General features: G+C 43.0%; 1 protein-coding gene and 1 non-coding gene across 2 annotated transcripts in view; one reads left to right on the plus strand and one right to left on the minus strand.

Annotated features, from left to right (window-relative positions):
* The window catches only part of LOC124595818 (dehydrogenase/reductase SDR family member 11-like), a 57,257-nt gene extending 32,327 nt beyond the window's left edge, over positions 1-24,930 (plus strand). The window contains exons 5-6 of the mRNA XM_047134712.1: positions 4,576-4,719; positions 24,828-24,930. Coding sequence (XP_046990668.1) covers positions 4,576-4,719; positions 24,828-24,872 — 189 coding nt within the window. The 3' untranslated portion in view covers positions 24,873-24,930. The remainder of the gene's footprint in view (positions 1-4,575; positions 4,720-24,827) is intronic.
* On the minus strand, positions 24,354-24,428 carry Trnas-uga. The gene has a single exon. It is a non-coding gene; the product is annotated as a tRNA-Ser (tRNA).
* Positions 24,931-25,534: the final 604 nt, after the last annotated feature.

Genomic DNA, 25,534 nt, shown 5'->3' on the forward strand with positions numbered 1-25,534 from the left:
GAGATGTACAAACGTTGAATTTTTTTTGTTTAATCGGTTGTCACAGTGATCTTAAGTCCGAAGACTGGTTCAACGCAGCTATCCACACTAAGCTATCCTGAGCACGTCTCTGAATAACAACCGGTATGATACTCTTCATTTTTCCCACATTCGACTCAGTACATCCATATTAGTTATGCGATCCACCCATCTAACGTTCAACATTTCAAAAGCGTCTATTCTCTTCTTGTAATTACTGTTTAATGTATGCGTTTCGCTTCCATAAAAGGCTACATTCCAGACCAGTATCTTCAAAAAACATTTCCTAACATTTTATGTTCTGTACTGGTGAGCAAAGTTAAACAACAAACGGAAATTTTATAAGGATGCGCTTATTTTGATACAAAATAGCACAAACAGGTGATAGCAAAGTAGAAACAATGATAAAGAATACAATGTAACAACATAATCATCTGTAACATGTATAACAGTAGACGAAAATGTTCTTCGGCTTTTCCAACTTAATTGATCTGCACACACATTCCGACAACTGGTTAATGTGCTCACTATGGAGTGTAACCACCTCTGGCAGGAACACAACGACAGAGCATGCTGTGACTGATCTCATCAATAACGCCCATTCTTCCTGCAGAGCTGCTCTCAAGCCTTGGAGAGTGGTTGGTGGATACTGACATGATGCAACCCGTCTCTCTAAAGCAAACCGGGTATGGCATTTAAATCGGGAGAGCGAACTGCCCCTGCCATGCGTACAGTACTTTCCGTTTCCAAGACAACGTCAACCACTTGTACACCATCCTCGAGCAGCACCTAGCAACAACCGCCCATGATATCCCAAGACCTCTTCACGATACGTGACAACAGTTAAACCACTCCGATTCACCTACGCAACTTCGTGAAGAGGTATTCAAGTGGCCAACATAATCGCTGCCCACACCATTAGCGATCGTCCTCGATATCGGTCTCTCTGCACAATGTTGGGGTCTCTCTCACTCTCCAGACAAAATCGGGACTCATCTGTAAAAAGAACACTGGCCACCGTTCGACTGTCCAGGTGGCATATTGACGACTCTACTCCAGACGTTCCTTTCTGTGAAGTCGTGCCAGAGGCACACATTCAGCAGGTCTCCGACAATAAAGACCACTCTGTCGAAGCCTTCTGTACACCGTTTGCCTCGGTACAACACGTCCAGTGGATGCTGCTTGGTCAGATGCCAGCTGCAATGCGGTATTAAGGCGGTACTTTCGTGCCCTTACAGCCAAATAACGGTGCTGCCTTTCTGATGACACACGTGATAGGCCCTGCCCTGATCTTCGGGATGCGGTTTCGCTCTCTCTAAATTGTCACCACATCCGAGAAACAACAGGACGATTCACATTAAGCCGTCGGGCTACATGAGCTTTCGGCTGTCCTGCTTCCATTCTTCCCATGGCCCTACGCCACAGAGAGTCTGGTAGGCGTCTTCTCTGTGCCATACCACACCGCCTGTGACTGTGCACACAGGGACTGTGGATGTCGAACTACCCGATCGATAGGTGCCCTGACCTCATCGACCACATGCCATCTTCTGTGCAGAACACGATCGTACGGACATCTGTTGACAGTTCGTATGATTATATCGTGAATTAGGCAAAGGACGTGGAAATAGAAGTCTGTTGCTTAAATTTTGGACTCCAGTGTATGTTAACAGATTTCTGTTTTTCGGAAATGCTTTCCTTGCTATTGGCAGTCCCGCGTTTTGTACCCTCTTTGCTTCGTCTATTGTCAGTCATCTACTACCTTCAGCGTCTCATCTCCTAATTCTATTTTCTCAGCACTGCCTGATGTAATTCTGTTTTCTTTTTGTGATTTTAAGGTACTATCCATTCCGTTATCTGCTCTTGCAAGACTTCTGTCGTTTCTGACAGAATTACGATGTCACCAACAAACATCAAAAGTTTTTTTTCCTGCATCCTGCATTTTGGCTTCAGCCCTATCACAGTCCCTTTTTAACTACTGCTTTCCATTCATGTCCTTCAATTCTTATAATTGCAGTCTGGCTTCTTTGCAAATTGTAAATATTCTTTTGCTCTCTGTATATTTTTCTCACTACTCTCAGTTTCAAGTAGTACATTCTAGTTAAACAACATATTAAGTACCACGAACGCTACATGAGGCTAAAACAAAGTATGAAATCAGCGGTATCAGAACATCAAGGTAACTGATATCGATTTCAATAACGCACCTGCAAAACTAACATTTATAGAAGTCCGAGAAGCGATTGAAGTTTCTGAGAACGCGTGTAACTTCAAAAGAGAGGACGGCTATAGGCTTCCGGCATCGTGGCTTCCCGCCATCAGGCAAATGAATACGCGACCGTGGCGTGCGAGAAACACAAACAACGCACTGGAAGCCTCCTCTGCGGACAATAATATTTTGGATAAACGTTCCCTTTCTCTTGCTCTGCCCGTTTCGCTTCTAGGCGGTGATGTTGGCACACCAATAGCAGCAAGAGGAATTTTAAGCAATAACTCTTCCCCATCATAAGTGAGGCAAAAATCTCTTTCTAACCAATTACATTGGCCCACCAACGGTAGCCACAAGAGATTTTAGCCTATAACCCCTTTTTCAGCATTAGCGCGGGAATACTTTTCTTATCATCCACTGAGGATGGCCCACCAATGGTAACCACCTGACTTTTACCCAAGAGTCCCATTTCTTCAGCATAAGCGCGGGAAAACTCTCCTTTATAAGAGAAGACGACACTGGTCTCTGAAAGTGCTTAATCTACAGTGAACACCACAAGATCCTGTGAAAGATCCCAGCAGAGGGATCGAAACGTGGATCGTTCGAACAAATATGACGTGGCCTGACAATCCAGAAGATTTTAACTTCACTGCTCCAGTAAACATTGTCAAAATATTACTCTAATTCTATGAACGCTGTATAAGTATGCTAGTCTTTCTTCAGGCTACCTCATAAGACTGTTAGATATGTCGTAAGGTCGGTACTGCCACGCGTGTTCCACCATTTCTCCAAAACTCTAGCTGACCTTCCACGAGGTTGGCGGTTACCAGGTTTTCCATTCTTCTGTAATTAATTTCCGTCTGTATTCTGCAACTAAAACTTATTAAACTGTTGCTTCTGCAATATTCGCAACAGTCAGTTAATGCCTGCTTTGGAAACGGAATTATTACATTATTCTGGAAGGTTCGGGATATTCCACCTTCCTCATAGATTTAGCATACTAGGTAGAACAGTTTTGTTATGTTCTCCTAAAGATCTCAGTAATTCTGAATTAGTGTCGTCTTCTCAAGTTGCCTCTTTTTCACTTCGGTCTTTCAGTGCTTTGTAAAATTATTCTGGCAATGTGGCATTCCCCATCTCATCTTCATCTACTTCTTTGCTTCTTTCTCAAATATTGGCTTCGTTTTCCTTATACAGCCCAGTTAATACTACTTCCATCTTTCAGCCTTCCCTTGGTTGCTTAGTACTGTCTTTCAATCTTAATTCTTGATATTCATACAGCTGCTTCTCGTTTCTCCAGCGGTCTCTTTAAGGCATTTATAAATCCCGTAGTTATGCATTAACTACAACTTTGCATTTCTCTTCCAGCCGTTCTTGCCATTCTTTTCTTTGTCATATTGCATTTTCTGTCAATCTTCTTTTTAGACTTGTGCATTACCTTTCTCTGGTTCATTTGCTGCATCTTTATATTTCCTCCTTTCAACAACTAAATTCACTATCTCGTGTTTATGCAACTTGCAATTTGTAACTGGAACTTGCCCTTTGGCTCTTATCATCAGCTGCCGTCGCTTTTTCATTTCTCAGTGCTACTCATTCGTCTTCCCCGTTTCAATCGATCGTTGCCTAATGCTGCTTTTGAAATTCTCAACAAGTTCTGATTCTTTTCATTATACAAGTCCCACCTTCGTACAAAAGGTAACTCATTAAGTGTTAATCTCGAGTTCGCAAGCAATAAATAAGGTCATAATCCACGTACGCATCTAGTTTCGAAATATTTGTGTTACCGTTACATAGTCTGTAAGCTATAATTAAGTACTATATTGAGTGTAAAATACGTTCCACCTTCGTAATAAACTCAGTAATATAATTTTTGTGATTGTACGTTTTATAAAAGGTGTTGCATATGACTAGGGACAGATGTGTTCTTAAAATAAATAATATACAACAGTAAACTAATACGTAAGTAATAAAGCTGAGTGCTGTATTGAAACTACAAGCCCCATATTTGGCCTTCCATTGGGGAAAGCGACTTCGAGTCTCTGTATCAGACATAATTTTGTCAAAATCACTAAGCACAGGCTAAGGACAAAAGATTTCAACTCAAGTATAGCTGTGTTTGGTAAAAAGGTACCTCTCCAACGATAGGTATAACAACAAACCATACTGTTGCCATGTGACTGAATTTGGTTTATCTGAATTTAAAAAAAAAATCAAGAATACCACTTATTGCGAAACCGCAATATTTGTGACAGTATACAACAAAATTCCTTCGTAGCTATGTTAGAATTCAGACATCGTCTTATACCACTGTCCATATATTAAACATTTACAACTACTTTCTCTGTTTGCAGCAAATTTCTCCAGGGTTCGTGAAAACCAATGGGATTAACCAGTCTGAGAAGTGGGCACAGATCTTCGATACAATGCCTTACCTGGAAGTGGAAGACATAGCAAAAGCCGTGGTCTACATGCTTTCCCAACCTCCAAGGGTTCAGGTGAGTTTGCTTCTGCCACTGCAGCTTGAATGTGCGGAGATTTCCATGTACATTTTATTAATAGTGCAGTTGTGTGTAGTTTAAACATTACTCCTAAAACAAATAATTACGGAGAAGGTAATCATTCACACGTGCAAAGATATTTATCCAAGCATAAACGAATTTCAGTGACCGCCAAGGGAAATCGTCAGTGATTTAGTGACAACCGTGTGAGCAGAGGGGACACGTTCCGCTGGTAGTCCTTCGCTAGCGTAACAGGGGTATGGATGCTTGCTCTGATCGCAGACCCGTGGGGTCCCACTTTTGAGACAGCGAAAGAAAGTTATAATGGCAAAAGAAGGAGGGACGAGGGAAGATGATACTGGAGGGGGGGGGGGGGGGGCAGGAGGGAGAAGGAAAAGTAGTGGATGAAGAAGAAGGGAATGGATTTGAGGGTTCTAAAATGGGGATGGGACAAGAATGCATCGAACTGAATCATCAAGAGATTTGAATAGGACTGTGTTGAGCAATAGTTCCCTAAGAACTGACTTTCCCTGTTATGTAGGTGCTTGTTTCTTATTTTCGGCTACTAGATGAGGCAACTCCTTTTCTAGCAAGTGCGGCAACACAACGAAGTGTAAATAGTATGTTTTGCGTTTGTTGTTATGTTTGATACAGACCTGCGTTGATCAGCAATGAAAAGAAGGCAAAAGGAATCCACTGATTGATGCAGGCATTGCGACGGATTGTGTTTTGTTCAGTGGTATGAATCCTTTCATACAAGAGATAAATGTGTATCTTTTACTTCATTGTAGAGATAAACATATATATAGGTGGAGCAGAGATGAGGTTTAAACAAAAGAACGGGATAAAGCCGACAGGTTGAGGGAGTTGGAATAATGGCGAATTTTGCCCTGGGTACCATTTATCCAAGTTGTCCTTATCAGGAAGTTCGTGATGAGATACTGAAGATGTAGTTTATTTACCTTAACACATCCCGGCACAACCACTTGCACTAGCAAGAAAATGAAGGCAACGGAAGCTCAGATATACTTGACATAAACATATTTTCGAAATTCAAGGTGGGAGTAGGATTTTATAACTCAACGATCACGTAAAAATAGTGATAACTCTTCATGTACATTGCGGTAAATGCTTTAGGAGTTGTTAGTGAGGCCTTAGGCATGACACCTCCCTTCCGCTGACTATAAGGGATATAACTATTGAGCTATAAAATACGTGGGCGTAGAAATATTTCAAACAACTTTGCAAGAATTATAATGGTGATAACTGTTATAGAGGCTGGCGACACATAAAATCTCACAGGTCGAAACACTGCAATTTTTAATAAAATCGCAAAGACAGTTTTCTTCCGACAGAACATTGTTAGTAAAATGTGATCCTGCTAGAAGAATAAAATACCTTGTTCGATGGTTCTGTGAAATAAGAATAAAACAGAGCCAAATTTGAGAAAGCACAAACAACAAAGTTTTCCTTTAACGCAGTCATTCTTGTACTCCTACCCCATACAGGTTAAGTTACTTTGCCATCGGTCTAGTGTTTTTCGTTGCTTCCCCACCAAGAAAAACTGCCAACAACAATAGTTTAGAAGTACATATCCTTAAAGCATTTAAGAAAGCAAAGTCTTATGGCCCAGATAGCATACCAATTAGGCTCCTTTAAGAGCATGCTGATATAATAGTTCCGTACTTAGCACTCATACATAACAGCTCGAAAGGACTGGAAAGTTTCCTAGGTCACACCAGTAATCTACAAAATAAATCGGAGTAATCCGCTGAATTACAGACCCATGTCAGTAACGACTATTTACAGTAGGATTTTGGAGCATATGCTGTATTCGAACATTATGAATTACCTCGAAGAAGACGATATATTGACACGTAGTCAGCACGGATCCAGAAAATATAGTTCTTGTGAAACATAACTAGCTCTTAATACTCATGAAGTAATGAGTGCTATCGACAGGGGATGTCAAATTGATTCTATATTTTTAGATTTCCAGAAGGCTTTCGACACTGTTCCTCACAAGTGTCTTCTAACCAAACTGCGTGTCTATGGAATATCACCTCAGCTGTGCGACTGGATTCGTGATTTCCTGTCAGAAAGGTCACAGTTCGTAGTAATAATGGAAAGTTATCGAGTAAAACAGAAGTAGTATCCGGCGTTCTTCAAGGAAGTGTTGTAGGCCCTCTATTGTTCCTGATCTATATTACCAACATAGGAGGCAGTCTGAGTAGCCCTATCAGATTGTTTGCAGATGCTGTCATTTACCGTCTTGTAAAGTCATCAGATGACCAAATCGAATTGCAAAATGATTTATATAAGATATCTGTATGGTGTGAAAAGTGGCAATTGATCCTAAATAAAGAAAAGTGTGAAGTTATTCACATGAGTACTAAAAGAAATCCACTAAATTTCGATTACGCGATAAGTCACACAAATCTTAAGGCTGTAAATTCAACTAGATACTTTGGGATTACGATTGCAAATATCCTAAATTGGAACGATTATATAGATAATGTTATGGGTAGAGCAAACCAAAGACTGCGATTCATTGGCAGAACACTTAGAAGGTGCAACGGGTCTACTAAAGAGACTGCTTACACCACGTTTGTCAACCCTATTCTGGTGTATTGCTGTGCGGTATAGGATCCGCATCAGGATGGACTGACGGATGACATCGAAGAAGTTCAAAGAGGCGCGGCTCGTTTTGTACAATCGTGAAATAGGGGAGTTAGTGCCACAGACATGATACGTGAATTGGAGTGGCAACCATTAAAACAAAGGCGTTTTCCGTTGCGACGGGATCTTCTCATGAAATTTCAATCATCAGTTTTCTCCTCCGATTGCGAAAACATTGTTGGCACCCACCTATGTAGGGAGAAATGATGATCACGATAAAATAAGAGAAATCAGGGCTCGCACAGAAAAATTTAAGTGCTCGTTTTTCCCGTGCGCCGTTCGAGAGTGGAGCTGTAGAGAGGCAGGTTGAAGGTGGTTCATTGAACCCTATGCCAGGCACTTTTTGTGAATAGCAGAGTAATCACGTAGATGTGGAGAGACGCAGATGTTCGATAGAGAGCGGAAAAGGTGAAAATCTGAGGGCGCGAGATCTAGTGAATAAGGTGGGTTCGGATTAACTTCCCAAACCAACTCCTGTGTAGTGTTTGGTATCAGTCTAGCAGAACGTGGGTGGGAGTTATCATGGAGTAGCATCACTTCACTCAGTCTGCCTGGTCGTTGTTCTTCGATTGCGTCTCAAAGACCTGTCAGTTCTAGAAAATAAATGTCAGCAGTGATTGTTACATGACGGAGAAGCAATTCGTAGCACTCCACGCCGTCGCTGTTCCATCAGATGCATAACGTTATTTTTTGTGGATGAGCAGTGCTCTTTGTACGGGGAGTTGCTGCTTCATTCGTGGTCAACCATTTCTTTCTTTCCCTTGTGTCAGCATAAAGACGACATATCTCGTCACCAGTAACGATACAGGACAGGAATGGGCGGTGTTGTTCACGAGTCAATTGATGACGAGCAAGCAGAGATGCACATATGACACCTCGCTGATTTTTGTGATTTTGGCTTAGAGCATGCGTACCCATACACCTGATTTTTGAACCTTCCCCACTGGATGCAAATGCCGCACGATGGTGGAATGATCACAGTTCATCTCATTTGCCAGTTCTAGAGTACATTAACTTCGAGCAATGTGGATTTATGCCTTTAAATGATCTTTCATCAAATCTCGAAGGTCTTCCTGAATTTGGGCAGTCACTGATGACAAAACGATCGTCCTCTCAACGAGATAACTATTTTGTTGCCGTGCTCTGTCCAGTGACATGATCCCCACACACGGCGCAAATGTTTCTGGCTGTCGCCGCTGCTGTCACCTCTTTACTGAACTAAAATAGAAGAATATGTCACAGATGTTCCGATTTCTCCACTTGGCATTCCATTTTCTAGGGTCCACAGCTCCACTCACTATCTCCAAATGACCAAATGACAGTATATAAACTCAGATAGCAACAGTGAACTACAAATAAAAAATGACAATCGATAAAAAAAACCATAGCACCCGGAACACCAACACGCAAAACAAAACCACTGCCAACGTAAGCACAACCTATTCTTGAAGTTTAAATTCCACAGGAAGAAAGTGCGCTGGAAGCCTGCTTCTGAACGGGAAGGCTCCAGGCGGACTTCTCTGCATTCAAACCCAGTAGTAATAGCTCTCATCTCAACTTGTCGAAATTTCGAGTTAGCTGACCAGCTGGAACGTACTGATAAGTCTGCTGACCACTCCACATGCCGGAACCAAAGAAACACGTCAACTTCCTGTGAAACGTAACCGGTTCCTTATTGGCACAAAGTAATGAGTGCTATCGACAGGGAATCTTAAATTGATTTATTATTTCTAAATTTCCAGAAGGCTTTTGACACCGTTCCTCAAAAGAAACCACCAATCAAATAGCGTACCTACTGCGTATCGACTCAATTGTGAAACTGGATTCATGATTTCCAGTCAGAAAGATCACTATACGTAGTAATGACAGGAAATCAAAGAATGAAACAGAAGTGATATCCGGCGCCCCCTCTGATATTCCTAATCTATATAAACGAGACAATCTGAGTAGCCCACGTATATCGTTTACAGACGATGCTGTCATTTACTGTCTAGTAAAGTCATCAGAAGATCAAAACTAAAACCACTCAGACACGTCATCATTGGTTTGAAAAGTGGCAATTGTCTCTGAATAAGGGAAAATATCAGGTCATCCACAAGAGTACAAATAGAAATCCGTTAAGTTTCCGTTATACGATAAATAACACAAATTTAAAGGCTGTCAATTCTACTAAATACCTAGGAATTACAACTCACAACAACTTAAATTGGAACGATCACACAGATAATGTTTGGGGAAGGCAAGCCAAAGACAGCATTTTACTGGCAGAGCATTTAGAACTCAACGTCTACTAAAGAGACTACCTACATTACGCTTGTTAGTCCTCTTCTAGAGTATTCCTGTGTAATTACGGATCCTTACTAGGTCGGAGTGACGGAGGACGTCGAAAAAGTTCAAAGAAGGGCATCTCGTTTTCTGTGATGGCGAAATAGGTGAGATAATGTCACGGACATGATATACAAATTGGGGTGGCAATCATTAAAAGAAAAGGCATTTTTCAATGGGGCAGGATTTCTCATTAAATTTCAATCACCAGCTTCCTCCTCAGAGTATAAAAATAGCTTATTGTCGCCAATTTACATAGGGAAAACTGATAATCGTAATAAAATAAGAGAAATGATAGCTCGTACGGAAAGATCTAAGTGTTCATTTTTTCCAACGCTGTGTTAGAGTGGGACGATAGAGAAATAGTCTGAAGATGGTTAGAAGTAGCATCTACCATGCACGTAAGTGTAAATTACAAAGTAATGGTGTAGATGCACATAATATATACTCTAAGACAAACGCACCATGAAGGAGAAATCATGGAAATGGGAAGGAAAGCGATAGACGTCGTGTACATATACAAACAAATAAATAATAATTTCAGAAAAATTGGACGATTTATGCACAAATTGAGCAAATGAGAAACGTGGTCCGCGTCTAACCCTATTGCAGGCAGCTATTTGCCTAGGCATTGATTGACAGAGTTACTGGATGTCCTCCTGAGGGATATCGTGACAAATTCTGTCCACTTGACGAGATACATTTACACCTACATCTGCATGGATACTCCGCAAGTCATACTCAAGTGCCCGGCAGTGGGTTCATCCAACCAGGTTCACAATAATTCCGTATTATTGCTCTCTCGAACAGAGCACGGAAGAAACGAACATCTCTATGTTACCGTGCGAGCTCTGATTTCCCTTATTTTATCATGAATATCGTTTCTACCATTGTAGGTCGACATCAACAAAGTATTTTCGCATTCGGAGGAGAAAGTTGGTGATTTCAATTTCGTGAGAAGACCCCGTCGCAATGAGAAACGTCTTTGTTTTAATGGTGTGCACCCCAAATCTTGTATCAAAAAAATGGCTCTGAGCACTATGGGACTTAACATCTGAGGTCATCAGTCCCCTAGAACTTAGAACTACTTAAACCTAACTAACCTAAGGACATCACACACATCCATGCCCGAGGCAGGATTCGAACCTGCGACCGTAGCGGTCGCGCGGTTCCAGACTGTAGCGCCTAGAACCGCTCGGCCACCCCGGCCGGCTTCTGTATCATGTCTGTGACACTCTCTCCCCTATTTCTCGATAATACAAAACGTTAGTTCGTCAAACTCCAAATATGGTTGGACGGCGTTGCCATATCGGAACGTTTTCAATAGGAAATGTTTGGTAAGGCCGAAGACAAGCAGTAGAAACTCTCGCCTGTGGATGCGGGCAATATTTTGCAGAAATTTAAGCCCAGGATGACTTGCAGGAACAGCAACAAAAAGGGCCGTAGAATATCATCGACGTAGCACTGTGCTGTAAAGGTGACACGGATGATAACCAAAGGTGTCCTGCTATGAAATGAAATAGCACTCCAAACCATCACTCCTGGTTATTGGGTCGTATGGCGACAGTCAGGTATCCCACCGCTGTCCAGAGCTTGCTGGGACACGTCTTTGCTGGTCATCGCGACTTTCTTCGAAGCGGGATTCATCACTGAAGACAATTCTACTCCAGACAGTGAGATTCCAGGTCGAAGCCTTATCTGATGACGCCCCGGACAGTGGTTTGACACAAACTTGATTGTTGCTCGCCATATGGTCCGACAACCAGGAGTGATGGTCTGAGGTGCCATTTCTCTTCATAGGAGTATCCCTTTGTTTGTTATCCGAGACATCCTTGCAGCACAACGGTACGTCGACGCTATTCTGTACCCCGCTTTCTTGTCCTTCGTGGCAAGCCATACTGGGCTAACATTTCAGCTAAATGACGCCCGCCTGCACACGGCGAGACTTTCCACTGCTTGTCCTGGTGCTTCCCAAACTCTGCCACGACCACCAAGGTCGCCGAATCTCTCCACAATTGAGAACGTTCGGAGCACTATAGGCAGGGCCCTACAACCATCTCGGTATTCTGACGCTCTGATGCGTCATCTGGACAGAATTTGTCGCGATATCCCTCAAGAGGACATCCAACAACTCTATCAGTGCCAAGCCGAACAACTGCTTTCATAACGGCCAAAGGTAGACTAACGCGTTATTGACTTGCTTCATCTGTGAAGCTCATTCTCTTTGAATACAAGGGCCGCTCAAAAGGAAACGAGCTGGAGTCTGGAATGCGCAAACCTGTGAAACGAGCGTAATATCGTGGCGAGTGTAACGAGGTGTGGTTCCGACCAGAGCGTGGAAGTTCACAGACCGTCGCTAGAGGGCACGCGTGCACGTCACGTGACAATACAGAGCTAGCAGAAGCATGCATCAATCGTCCAAACGCTGCCAGTCATTACAAATAGTGACATGGAGGGGTAAAACGAAGGGCAAAGAGGTGTTGTCGTTTTCTAACTGCGGAAGGAGAAGGAGGAACGGACATTCATCGACGAATGTCGCAAGCGTATGGCGAACATTGCATGTCCCTTGCAAGGGTCAAGGCGTAGCACAAGCGCTTCAGGGAAGGAAAGGTGTCGTTAGCCGATGATGCACAGTCTGCAGCAACACACTGCATTACCGATAACATCGTCCAGCTGGTGGATGCACTCATTACCTATAACCGCCTAGTGACAGTGAAAGCCATAGCTGCCGTGGTCGAGCCGGCCGAAGTGGCCGTGCGGTTAAAGGCGCTGCAGTCTGGAACCGCAAGACCGCTACGGTCGCAGGTTCGAATCCTGCCTCGGGCATGGATGTTTGTGATGTCCTTAGGTTAGTTAGGTTTAACTAGTTCTAAGTTCTAGGGGACTAATGACCTCAGCAGTTGAGTCCCATAGTGCTCAGAGCCATTTGCCGTGGTCGGATTGAGCGTCGGAAGTGTTCATCCCGTCGTGAAGGAACGACTGCACATGCGCAAAGTGTGTACTCAATGGGTACCTCACAGTCTTCAACCACACCAGGAAGCATGTCGAATGGCCCACTGTCTTGCTCATCTGCAGCGCTATGCTCGGGAAGGGGATACGTTCTTGGTACGAATGTTGGCTGGTAATTAGTCATGGCGTCATCACTTCGAACCAGAATCAAAACGACGAAGTCTCCACTGGAAGCATCAGGGTCACCATCACCAATAAAAGACTTAGGCCATCCACACGAGTGCGGGAAAGGTTATGCTGACGTCCTTCTTTGACCAAGATAGCCTCCGGCTGATTCACTTTCTACTGCACGGGACAACAGTGAATGCCCAGTGTTACTCGCAAACCTTGACCACCTTTCACCAAACGATCATATCAAAACGATCATATCAAAACGACCAGGCAATCTCGCCTGTGGGGTCATTCTGCTCCACAACAATGGAAAGCCTCATATGGCCAACACGGTCGCGGCGCTCCTGCAGAAATTCAAATGGGAGATTGTCGATCACCCTCCATACAGTCCGGACCTGTTTCCCTGTGATTACGCCATTTTTGGTTCTCTTAAAAAGGCTCTGAGTGGCAAACGATTCACCCTGGACGACGACGTCCAGCTGTACGTGTGGAACTAGTTAACATCGCAGTCCTGGGAATTTTATGAGAAATCCATTCACCGCCTTGTGTCACAGTGGGACAATGGTCTCAACAGCCAGGGTCAATACTTCTAACATACAGGTACTGGTTTCTGTAATTATGCCTCCGGCTCGTTTCTTTCGCCCCTTATACATCACACAATTTTTCTGGAACTGTAACCATTTGATTGTTCCATTCAGATAATTCTTCCGTGGTGCGACCTTTTTTTTTTTTTTCTTCTAAGAGTGTATTTTAAAACTATGTTCTGATTTGTATGCGAACGAGGCAATTGGTGATTTATGTAGCGAAAGTTTGCTATTTGAGAAGGATAAAGTGCCGACATCTTGCGCATAATATTTCGTAACCTGTAAACTAGTTCAGTGCAACGCATTCATTCGTATGAGTTTAGATAAGAAACGAACGTCTTTGGAGGTATTACTATTTCTCAATGTAGCCTCATACGTCCTTCCTTTTCTACATAGTTCGATTATTTTGCTCTACTTTATAAACCTAGAACTACTCCATACGGCGGCGTGCCCACGTACGTTGCCATCAGCGCAATTGCAGAGTTCACGTTTGGCGCAGCCGGCGACAGAACGAAACGATAGCGCCTGCTTCGCTTGCTGCCGGTACGTCTCCGGCCATACTCAGGCACCGCTGCCGGCTTTCTCTCGCCGCGTTCGCGTTCCGTGAAGGTTCTGCTTGCCGTCTAGAATTCTTCAGTGACCTGTAATGCCGAAAGCGCTTGTTACCGGACTTGACCTGCGCTGTTTTGGCCCACTCTTTCTGTCCGTGTATGAGCGTAGTCTCTCGTTCTCAGTTACTGCAATTGCACTTACTGGCCGGCCGGAGTGGCCGAGCGGTTCTAGGCGCTACAGTCTGGAACCGCGCGACCGCTACGGTCGCAGGTTCGAATCCTGCCTCGGGCATGGATGTGTGTGCTGTTCTTAGGTTAGTTAGGTTTAAGTAGTTCTACGTTCTAGGGGACTGATGACCTCAGATGTTAAGTCCCATAGTGCTCAGAGCCATTTGAACCATTTTTTGTACTTACTGTGTACCTTGTCATTTGCAATAAAACGGTAGATAACACACTCTGTAGGTCATCTTATGTTTCGTAGTTGAGGGTAATTCTGCTACTAGGAGAAGTAAACGGAAGTAATGTGTTGCCCGACTCTCCTTGGAATATACGCTCTCGGAATCTCAACGGCATACCTCTCCGTAATACCCAACTCCTGTCTTGTAGCTATTGCCTCTGCAGTTTGTTCGGTATCTGTAACACGTATCTTCCATACCATGACAAAACGAACAGTTCTTCGTTTTTTCTTCTCTATCTCTTCCACAGATACAACACGGTAAGGCTCCGATACTGCTGAGCAACACCCGTGAATCGGCCTTACAAGTATTTTGTAATCCACTTTCACGGATGAATTACATTCCCTTTACACGCTTGTGTCACAAGTGTAATGTGCTGCGAATACATAGGATAGATCCCTTATCATTTAGCTACAAAATAGCAGGTTAGCAACTGGAAGCAGTTAATTCCATAAATTATCTGGGAGTAGGCATTAGGAGTGATTTAAAATGGAATGATCATGTAAGTTGATCGTTGGTAAAGCAGATGCCAAACTGAGATTCATTGGAAGAATCCTAAGGAAATGCAATCCGAAAACAAAGGAAATAGGTTACAGTACGCTTGTTCGCCCACTGCTTGAATACTGCTCGGAAGTGTGAGATCCGAACCAGATAGGGTTGATAGAAGAGATAGAGAAGATCCAACGGAGAGCAGCGCGCTTCGTTACAGGATCATTTAGTAATCTCGAAAGCATTACGGAGATTATAGATAAACTCCAGTGGAAGACTCTGCAGGAGAGACGCTCAGTAGCTCGGTACGAGCTTTTGTCAAAGTTTCGGGAACCGAAGAGTCAAGCAGTATATTGCTCCCTCCTACGTATATCTCGCGAAGAGACCATGAGGATAAAATCAGAGAGATTAGAGCCCACACAGAAGAATATCGACAATCCTTTATTCCACGAACAATGCGAGACTGGAATAGAAGGGAGAACCGATAGAGATACTCAAGGTACCCTCCGCCACACACCGTCAAGTGGCTTGCGGAGTATGGATGTAGATGTAGATGTAAAGAACTTCCAAATCTTTAGGTCCTATTAATTACATAGAAATAAACAAAATACACTTCTGTATGATAACTAAAGATAAAACTACAGTAATGGTTATAGTGATGGGCATTTCTTGAGGGCTACATTTCTTAGGTCTCCATCAAATCCGGTGCAGCACCGGCCTATACAGGATTTGAGGTGCCTCGTGCAATGTTTCTACTTCAACAGTGAGGTACTGTACGGATCAAAGAAACGTCATGGTAGCCAAGTACTGTCCAGGCTTGACTTTGTGTCACATCCGTACGTGATACCTCATATTGATCCGTGTCACTTTGTCTTGTAAAACAGTTATTATAAAATGAGTTTAATATTCCGTCTAGTCATGGTCTGCAGCTGAAAAATATTCCGACGTTTTAGTTGCAATGGGGGTCACAGACGAAATAAATTTTTAATTGATGATAATCTGTCGTACAAGCAGTCGTAATTTGGATCAGAATATCCTTTCATTTATCTCATTCATAACCGCACAAAATCGACTGTGTACCATTTTCAAGTGTATGGTATAGTCCGTCTATCGGACATTTTGGCCTTACAGTTAGATCCTTCATTGGCTGGCTCTGAGCACTATGGGACTCAACTGCTGAGGGCATTAGTCCCCTAGAACTTAGAACTAGTTAAACCTAACTAACCTAAGGACATCACAAACATCCATGCCCGAGGCAGGATTCGAACCTGCGACCGTAGCGGTCTTGCGGTTCCAGACTGCAGCGCCTTTAACCGCACGGCCACTTCGGCCGGCCGTCATTGGCCATACATTGTTACTATCGATGTGAATGATTTCTTTTTAAAACAAACATGACACCAAAAGTCCCAAAATCAATACATCTAAGTTACGAATGTCTGCTGGGTAGCTTCGTATGGCTGCTTTCCTTTAAAAAATAAAAAACTTTTTCCACAGCAAGGGTACAAACTTTTCTTCTTACTTCATCAGTTGGAGAAGTTGTTATCAGTGTTGCAGACCACGTAAAAAAAGTTGCGTTGTTCGTATTGTGCACAGAAAAAGAACAATGTAATTATATTTCAGATTTTTCCGCAAGTAGTTTCATGACCCTGATGTACCAGTCAATACCAATAAATTCCTTAAAGATATAAAAGAAATACTTTATACTGAAAAACAAAACCATTTGCATCTTCCCGTTAAGCATATCGCTTTTTTTCATAACAGCTCCTCGTCGCCTATTCTGTGGATGATAGAATCGCCTAGTTAATGTAGGCGTTTTAAAGAAAATAATGTATTTAGGCGTAGACTAAGGTAGAATTTTTGTAGTCTAATTTTTAGTGGCTTAAAATGTTCCTTAGGGAGTCTATTTTTAAGGTTCACTCATACAAGGTGAGCTACAAATGTTAAAATATGCTAAGCCCGTGATTTACTGGCACATCCGAGTGTTCGAATGCAACTGATGTAATACTATAATAGTCACCGACGAAATGCGGTCCTGTTAGTTTCGGATAATATCACAGATGATAATATTTCTCTTCGAAACATGATCCGATTATGGTAAACAGCCTGAAAGCACGTGTCCATCTCTCGTCTGCTTGCCTTGTCATTTGGCTTGTTTTTTATACGAAGTAAAACGTGAGTGCTTGAAAATAACAAACATTTATACGGAGAGAAAAGGTTGAAAAGTAATCCCAATCATGCAAAAAACGCTTCGACCGGTAAGCGCAAGCCAGTTAATCGATATAATTTTATCAAAATGAGAGGAGTAAGCAGCAGAGTTGAAGAGGAATAATAATCACAGAAGTTGCAAAGAAAAACACATGCACAAAAAAGGTAACTGCAAAGAAACTGTGGGTAACTGAAGAGATACTTCAGCTAATCGATGAAAGATTGAAGTACAAAAATGTTCAGGGAAATTCAGAAATACAGGTCTCTGAGGAATGAAATAAACAGGAAGTGCAGGGAAGATAAGACGAAATGACGATACGAAAAATGTGGAGAAATCGAAAAAGAGGTGACTGTCAAAACGACTGACGCAGCATACGGAAAAGTCAAATCAGCCTTCGAAACTAAAAGAAAAGGTGCCAACATTAAGAGTGCAATGGTAATTCCACTATTAAATGCAGAAGAGAAAGCACGTAGATTGAAAGAGTATATTTAAGGCCTCTATGAGGTAGAATGAGAACTTAAAAGAGCTTTAGAAAACTTAAGATCGAATAGGGCAATTGGGATTGATAACATTCCATCTGAATTTCTAAATTCACCCGGAGAAGTGGCAACAAAAGCGACGATTCACATTGGTGAGTAGAATGTATGAGTCTGGCGAAATGACATGTGACTTTCGGAAGAAACATCATCTACACTATTCCAAAGATTGCAGGAGCTGACAAGTGCGAGAATTATCAGACAATCAGCTTAACATCTCATGCATCCCATTTGCTGACAAGAATAATATACAGGAGAATACGAAAGAAAACTAAGGAGGTGTTAAATAAAGGTCAATTTTGCCCTAAGAAAGGTAAAGGCACCAGAGAGCCAGTTCTGAATTTACGGTTGATAAAGAAACCAAGCGTAAAGAATAATCAAGAGACGTTTATAGGAATTGTCGACCTGGAAAAAGTGTTCGACAATGTTAAATGTTGCAAGATGTTCGAAATTCTGAGGAAAATAGGGGAAAGCTGTAGGGAAAGATGGGTAGTATACAATATGTACAAAAATCAAGAGGAAACAATAAGAGTGGAAGACCAAGAACGAAGTGCTCGGATTAGAGAGGGTGTAAGACAGGGATGTAATCTTTAGCCCCTACTGTTGAATCCATACATCCAAAAAGCGATAACGGATATAAAAGAAAGGATAAAGAATAGAATTAAAATACAAGGTGAAAGGATATGAATGATAAGATTCGCTGATGGAACTGCTATCCTCAGTGAAAGTGATGAAGAATTACAGGAACTACTGAATGGAATGGACAGTCTAATGAATACAACATATGGATTGAGAATAAATCGAAGAAAGACTAAAGTAACGAGAAATAGCAGAAATGAGAATATCTGGAAGTAGAAGATTTTAAGGAATCCTGCTGCCTAGGCAGCTAAATAACCCATGACGGACGGAACAAGGTGCATATGAAAAGCAGAATAGCACTGGAAAAGAAGGCATTCCTGTCCAAGAGAAGTATACTAGGCTTTAATCTGAGGAAGAAATTTCTGAGAATGTACATTTGGAGCACAAGATTATATGGTAGTGAAAAGTGGATTGCGAGAAAAATGGAAGAGAAGAGAATTTAAGCATTTGGGATGTGGTGCTGCAGACGAAAGTCGAAAATTAGGTGGACTGATAAGGTAAGGAATGAGGAGGTTCTGCGCAGAACTGGAGAGGAAAGGAATATATGAAAAACACTGACGAGGAGAAAGGACTGGATGATAGGACATTTGATTAGATATGAGGGAATGACTTCTATGGTACTAGAGGAAGTTGTAGAGCGCAAAAACTGTAGAGGAAGACAGAGACTGGAATACATCCAGCAAATAATTGATGATGTAGGTTGCACGTACTACTCTGAAACGGAGAGGTTGGCACAGGAGAGGAATTCGCGGCGGGCCACATCAAACCAATCAGAAGGCTTATAACACAAAAAAAGGAAAGAAAGATAGAGAGAGAGAGAGGGAGGGAGGGAGAGAATCTCCGAATACATCTATCTACATTACGTGATTACTGTGCTATTCACAATAAAGTGCCTGGCAGAGGGTTCAATGAACCACCTTCATGCTGTCTCTCTACCGTTCCACTCTCGAACGGCGCGCGGGGAAAACGTTCACTTAAATTTTTCCGTGCGAGCCCTGATTTCTCTTATTTTATCCTGATGATCATTTCTCCCTATGGAGGTGGGTGCCAAGAGAATGTTTTCACAATCGGAGGAGAAAACTGGTGATTGAAATTTCATGAGAAGATCCCGTCGCAACGAAAAACGCCTTTGTTTTAATAATTGCCACTCCAATTCACGTACCATGTCTGTGACACTATCTCCGCTATTTCGCGATAATACAAAACGAGCTGCCCCTCTTTGTACTTTTTCGATGTCATCCGTCAGTCCCACCTGACGCGGATCCCACACCGCACAGCAATACTCCAGAATAGGGTGGACAAGCGTAGTGTAAGCAGTCTCTTTAGTAGACCTGTTGCACCTTGTAAGTGTTCTGCCAATGAATCGCAGTCTTTGGTTTTCCCTACCCACAATATTATCTATGTGATCGTTCCAATTTAGGTTATTTGTAATTTGTGTAATATGTGTCCCACACTGGCCAAATGAAAATGAGTTCAAGTCCAGACTCAGACAAATTCAGAGTCGAAATGAATGAGGATTATTACTGGGACAGGGGGAAAGACTGAACTTGCCTGGGCAAAGCAGGATTGTATAACTGGTATGTGCTAGTGGGACTACCGGTTTTTCTTCTTAGTCCTCGCTCTTGGCACCACATATATGATGCATTGCCGATCCCGGGGTGTGAAGATGGGATGAGAATTGATTGGGGCTAGGTCTTTCTTAGAAACGATGTTGTGCAGGTTTGCGGCTGCCCAAGCGAAGATATGCGGTTGGTGGGTTTGGGAGCATCAGGAGGGGCTAAAGGGGTATGGGAAGTTGAGGTACGGATACGTACCATCTCGCAGCAACTCCACTAACATGTCCATCACCATCTTAGCGGCTTGCGAGTTGTCTGTCAGAGGCAGGTGGTCGCGTTTGGCAGCCTCTTCTTCAACCATAGCAACGGTAGCAGCGACTTGTGTGGCTTCTTCGTCCTCTTCTTCCGGCTGCTGTGCCGTCTCCTCCGTCTCCTCGACCACCTCTCCAGCAACCTGCGGTTTCGCATCTGCCAGAGAGGCGGTCGTCTGCGTTTCCGCGCCTACCGCCTTCCTGGTGGGGGTCGACGCCTCTTCTTTGCGAGTCGCAAGGATCAAGGCTTCCGTCACTTGCCACACCTGACGGCACGCCTCTTACAATTCCTCCCTCAGTGCCACCCTCTCCTCCACCATGGCGGATTTGATCGTGGCTTTCTGTAACGATTCACGCAAACTATCGTAGTCGTCTTCTTGGCGGCGGCGCGGCCCACTTCCCCCTCTTGGACAGGTGGCGGGGCGGGCGCCTTGTCTCGTTGGCCCACTTCCTCAGGTTTAGCGGCCTCAGTCTTCTTGTTCTGCTTGCTCCAATTCTTGGTACAGCTGGAGTGACGATGATTTGCAGCATGTGCACCACCGCAGTTGACTAACTTCGGAGCAGCATCTCGCGGCTTATTGCAGCCGCGTGTATCGTGTGCCTTTGGGTCTGTCAGGTGCGCGTGGAACGGCGTGCCACGTCGGAGCAGCTACGAAAACAATGGTGTGGTGTACTACGAGGTGCAATGATCATTGCTGTCATTTTTTGTCAACAAAACAACTGAGGCGTCTTTCAGATGCAGTCCAAGAACAATGACCAGGAAGACTGCATGAAGTAACATTGTTGTTGTTGTTGTTGTGGTCTTCAGTCCTGAGACTGGTTTGATGCAGCTCTCCTTGCTACTCTATCCTGTGCAAGCTTCTTCATCTCCCAGTACCTGCTGCAACCTACATCCTTCTGAAACTGCTTGGTGTATTCATCTCTTGGTCTCCCTCTACGATTTTTACCCTCTACGCTGCCCTCCAATACTAAATTGGTGATCCCTTGCCTCAGAACATGTCCTACCAACCGATCCCTTCTTCTAGTCAAGTTGTGCCACAAACTTCTCTTCTCCCCAATCCTATTCAACACCTCCTCATTAGTTATGTGATCTACCCATCTAATCTTCAGCATTCTTCTGTAGCACCACATTTCGAAAGCTTCTATTCTCTTCTTGTCTAAACTATTTATCGTCCACGTTTCACTTCCATACATGGCTACACTCCATACAAATACTTTCAGAAACGACTTCCTGACATTTAAATCTATACTCGATGTTAACAAATTTTTCTTCTTCAGAAACGCTTTCCTTGACATTGCCAGTCTACATTTTATATCCTCTCTACTTTGACCATAATCAGTTATTTTGCTCCCCAAATAGCAAAACTCCTTTACTACTTTAAGCGTCTCATTTCCTAATCTAATTCCCTCAGCATCACCCGACTTAATTCGACTACATTCCATTATCCTCGTTTTGCTTTTCTTGATGTTCATCTTATACCCTCCTTTCAAGACACTATCCATTCCATTCAACTGCTCCTCCAAGTCCTTTGCTGTCTCTGACAGAATTACAATGTCATCGGCGAACCTCAAAGTTTTTATTTCTTCTCCATGGATTTTATTACCTACTCCGAATTTTTCTTTTGTTTCCTTCACTGCTTGCTCAATATACAGATTGAATAACATCGGGGAGAGGCTACAACCCTGTCTCACTCCCTTCCCAACCACTGCTTCCCTTTCGTGCCCCTCAACTCTTATAACTGCCATTTGGTTTCTATATAAATTGTAAATAGACTTTTACTCCCTGTATTTTACCCCTGCCACCTTCAAAATTTGAAAGTGTGTATTCCAGTCAACATTGTTAAAAGCTTTCTCTAAGTCTACAAATGCTAGAAACGTAGGTTTGCCTTTCCTTAACCTAGCTTCTAAGATAAGTCGTAGGGTTAGTATTGCCTCACGTGTTCCAAATTTCTACGGAATCCAAACTGATCTTCCCCTAGGTTGGCTTCTACTTGTTTTTCCATTCGTCTGTAAAGAATTCGCGTTAGTATTTTGCAGCCGTGACTTACTAAACTGATAGTTCGGTAATTTTCACACCTGTCAACACCTGCTTTCTTTGGGATTGGAATTATTATATTCTTCTTGAAGTCTGAGGGTATTTCGCCAGTCTCATACATCTTGCTCACCAGATGGAAGAGATTTGTCAGGACTGGCTCTCCCAAGGCCGTCAGTACTTCTAATGGAATGTTGTCTACTCCCGGGGCCTAGTTTCGACTCAGGTCTTTCAGTGCTCTGTCAAACTCTTCACGCAGTATCATATCTCCCACTTCATCTTCATCTACATCCTCTTCCATTTCCATAATATTGTCCTCAAGTACATCACCCTTGTATAGACCCTCTATATACTCCTTCCACCTTTCTGCATTCCCTTCTTTGCTTAGAACTGGGTTTCCATCTGAGCTCTTAATATTCATACAAGTGGTTCTCTTTTCTCCAAAGGTCTCTTTTATTTTCCTGTAGGCAGTATCTATCTTACCCCTAGTGAGATAAGCCTCTACATCCTTACATTTACCCTGTAGCCATCCCTGCTTAGCCATTTTGCACTTCCTGTCGATCTCATTTTTGAGACGTTTGTATTCCATTTTGCCTGCTTCATTTACTGCATTTTTATATTTTCTCCTTTCATCAATTAAATTCAATATTTCTTCTGTTACCCAAGGATTTCTACTAGCCCTCGTCTTTTTACCTACTTGATCCTCTGCTGCCTTCACTACTTCATCCCTCAAAGCTACCCATTCTTCTTCTACTGTATTTCTTTCTCCCATTCCTGCCATTTGTTCCCTTACGCTCTCTCTGAGACTCTATACAACCTCTGGTTTAGTCAGTTTATCCAGATCCCATCTCCTTAACTTCCCACCTTTTTGCAGTTTCTTCAGTTTTAATCTACAGTTCATAACCAATAGATTGTGGTCACAGTCCATATCTGCCCCTGGAAATGTCTTACAATTTAAAACCTGGTTCCTAAATCTCTGTCTTACCATTATATAATCTATCTGAAATCTGTCAGTATCTCCAGGCTTCTTCCATGTATACAACCTTCTTTTATGATTCTTGAACCAAGATTAATTTGTGCTCTGTGCAAAATTCTACCAGGCGGCTTCCTCTTTCATTTCTTAGCCCCAATCCATATTCACCTACTACGTTTCCTTCTCTCCCTTTTCCTACTACCGAATTCCAGTCACCCATGACTATTAAATTTTTGTCTCCCTTCACTATCTGAATAATTTCTTTTATTTCGTCATACATTTCTTCAATTTCTTCGTCATCTGCAGAGCTAGTTGGCATATAAACGTGTACTACTGTAGTAGACGTGGGTTTCGTGTCTGTCTTGGCCACAATAATGCGTTCACTATGCTGTTTGTAGTAGCTTACCCGCATTCCTATTTTTTTTATTCATTATTAAACCTACTCCTGCATTACCCCTATTTGATTTTGTATTTATAACCCTGTATTCACCTGACCAGAAGTCTTGTTCCTTCTGCCACCGAACTTCAGTAATTCCCACTATATCTAACTTTAACCTATCCATTTCCCTTTTTAAATTTTCTAACCTACCTGCCCGATTAAGGGATCTGACATTCCACGCTCCGATCCGTAGAACGCCAGCTTTCTTTCTCCTGATAACGACGTCCTCTGAGTAGTCCCCTCCCGGAGATCCGAATGGGGGACTATTTTGTCTCTGGAATATTTTACCCAAGAGGACGCCATCATCATTAACCATACAGTAAAGCTGCATGCCCTCGGGAAAAATTACGGCTGTAGTTTCCCTTTGCTTTCAACCGTTCACAGTACCAGCACAGCGAGGCTGTTTTGGTTAGTGTTACAAGGCCAGATCTGAAAAGGCTCCCGCCCCTCTTCAGGAACCAAGCGTTTGCCTGGCCTCTCAACAGATACCCTTCCGTTGTGGTTGCACCTACGGTACGGCTATCTGTATCGCTGAGGCACGCAAGCCTCCCCACCAACGGCAAGGTCCATGGTTCATGGGGGTAAGTAACATTAAAAAAAATTTAAAAAAAACACTATTCAGGAATTGGGCTGGGAAGTCATTTCGTACCCACGTTATTCACCTGGCCTTGCGTCCTCACACTTTCACTCTCTATGGAACAACCTTGAAGGAAACTTCCTGGCAGATTAAAACTGAGTGCCGGACCGAGACTCGAACTCGGGACCTTTGCCTTTCACGGGCAAGTGCTCTACCAACTGAGCTACCCAAGCACGCCCCGTCCTCACAGCTTTATTTCTGCCAGTATCTCGTCTCCTACCTTCCAAACTTTACAGAAGCTCTCCTCCGAACCTCCTGGAAGAAAGGATATTGCAGAGACATGGCTTAGTCACAGCCTGGGGGATGTTTCTAGAATGAAATTTTCACTCTACAGCGGAGTGTGCGCTGATACGAAAATCACGTGACATCTATAGTCGTGGAATCAAAAAGTTACTCCTGCACTCGCAGAACGTTGTACAAAGTGAAGAAGAACATATTATTGATGACTAAAGTCTCTGTTATATGTATCTGTTGCGTTTACTAAAACTATGGAAAAACGCTACAAACTTATGTACCAACCTTTTACTTTCTTCCCTACTTCTCCTCTTAACTAAAATGTTTACTCTGTTTCAGGTTCACGACATCATTATTCGGCCAACAGCAGAGTTTTATGGCTGATTTTGCACTGAATATTCCTTTCAACGTACTGTAATTTCTAATTCAAATGTTAACAAAACATCTGTTTTAAAGCTATATACGAGGGTTATTCCAAAAGTAAGGTCCGATCGGTCGCGAAATGGAAACGACTATGAAAATCCGATAAAGCTTTGCACAGATGTGTTGGGTAGTGTCTCTAGTATAGCCCCAGTTAGCATCACGTCGCTCTTCTCATTTCTGAGCTCGCAGTGAGTGCGTAAAGATGTCTAGAAAATAGTGTCTGCCGCCAAGTACGAGGGCCTGGTGAGAGATTTCGCCTGAAGCTATGCAGCCAACATTACATAACTGTCGTGCTGTTTCGTCTTCACGACAATTCTCAGCCGCATTCTGCAGGGGCAATGAAGATGCTCCTGCATCGTTTTCAAATGGAAATGTGAGATTACCCACAATACAGTCCGCAATTGTCTCTCCCTGAGTTTCATCTCTGGTCACATGAACCGCTGTCTTTGAAGACAACATTTTGACACAGACAACGAGGTGTAGGCCAGGGTGGAGAATTGGCGGAAAGCACTGGCGGCTGCCTTCTATGATGAGGCTATTGAAAAGTTGGTACAACGCTATGACAAAAGTCTAAGTCAGAACGGCGACTACGTAGAGAAGTAGCTGAAAGGTGTAGCTAATTG

Source organism: Schistocerca americana, chromosome 2 (genome assembly GCF_021461395.2).
Source record: "Schistocerca americana isolate TAMUIC-IGC-003095 chromosome 2, iqSchAmer2.1, whole genome shotgun sequence".
NCBI classification, from domain to species: domain Eukaryota; kingdom Metazoa; phylum Arthropoda; class Insecta; order Orthoptera; family Acrididae; genus Schistocerca; species Schistocerca americana.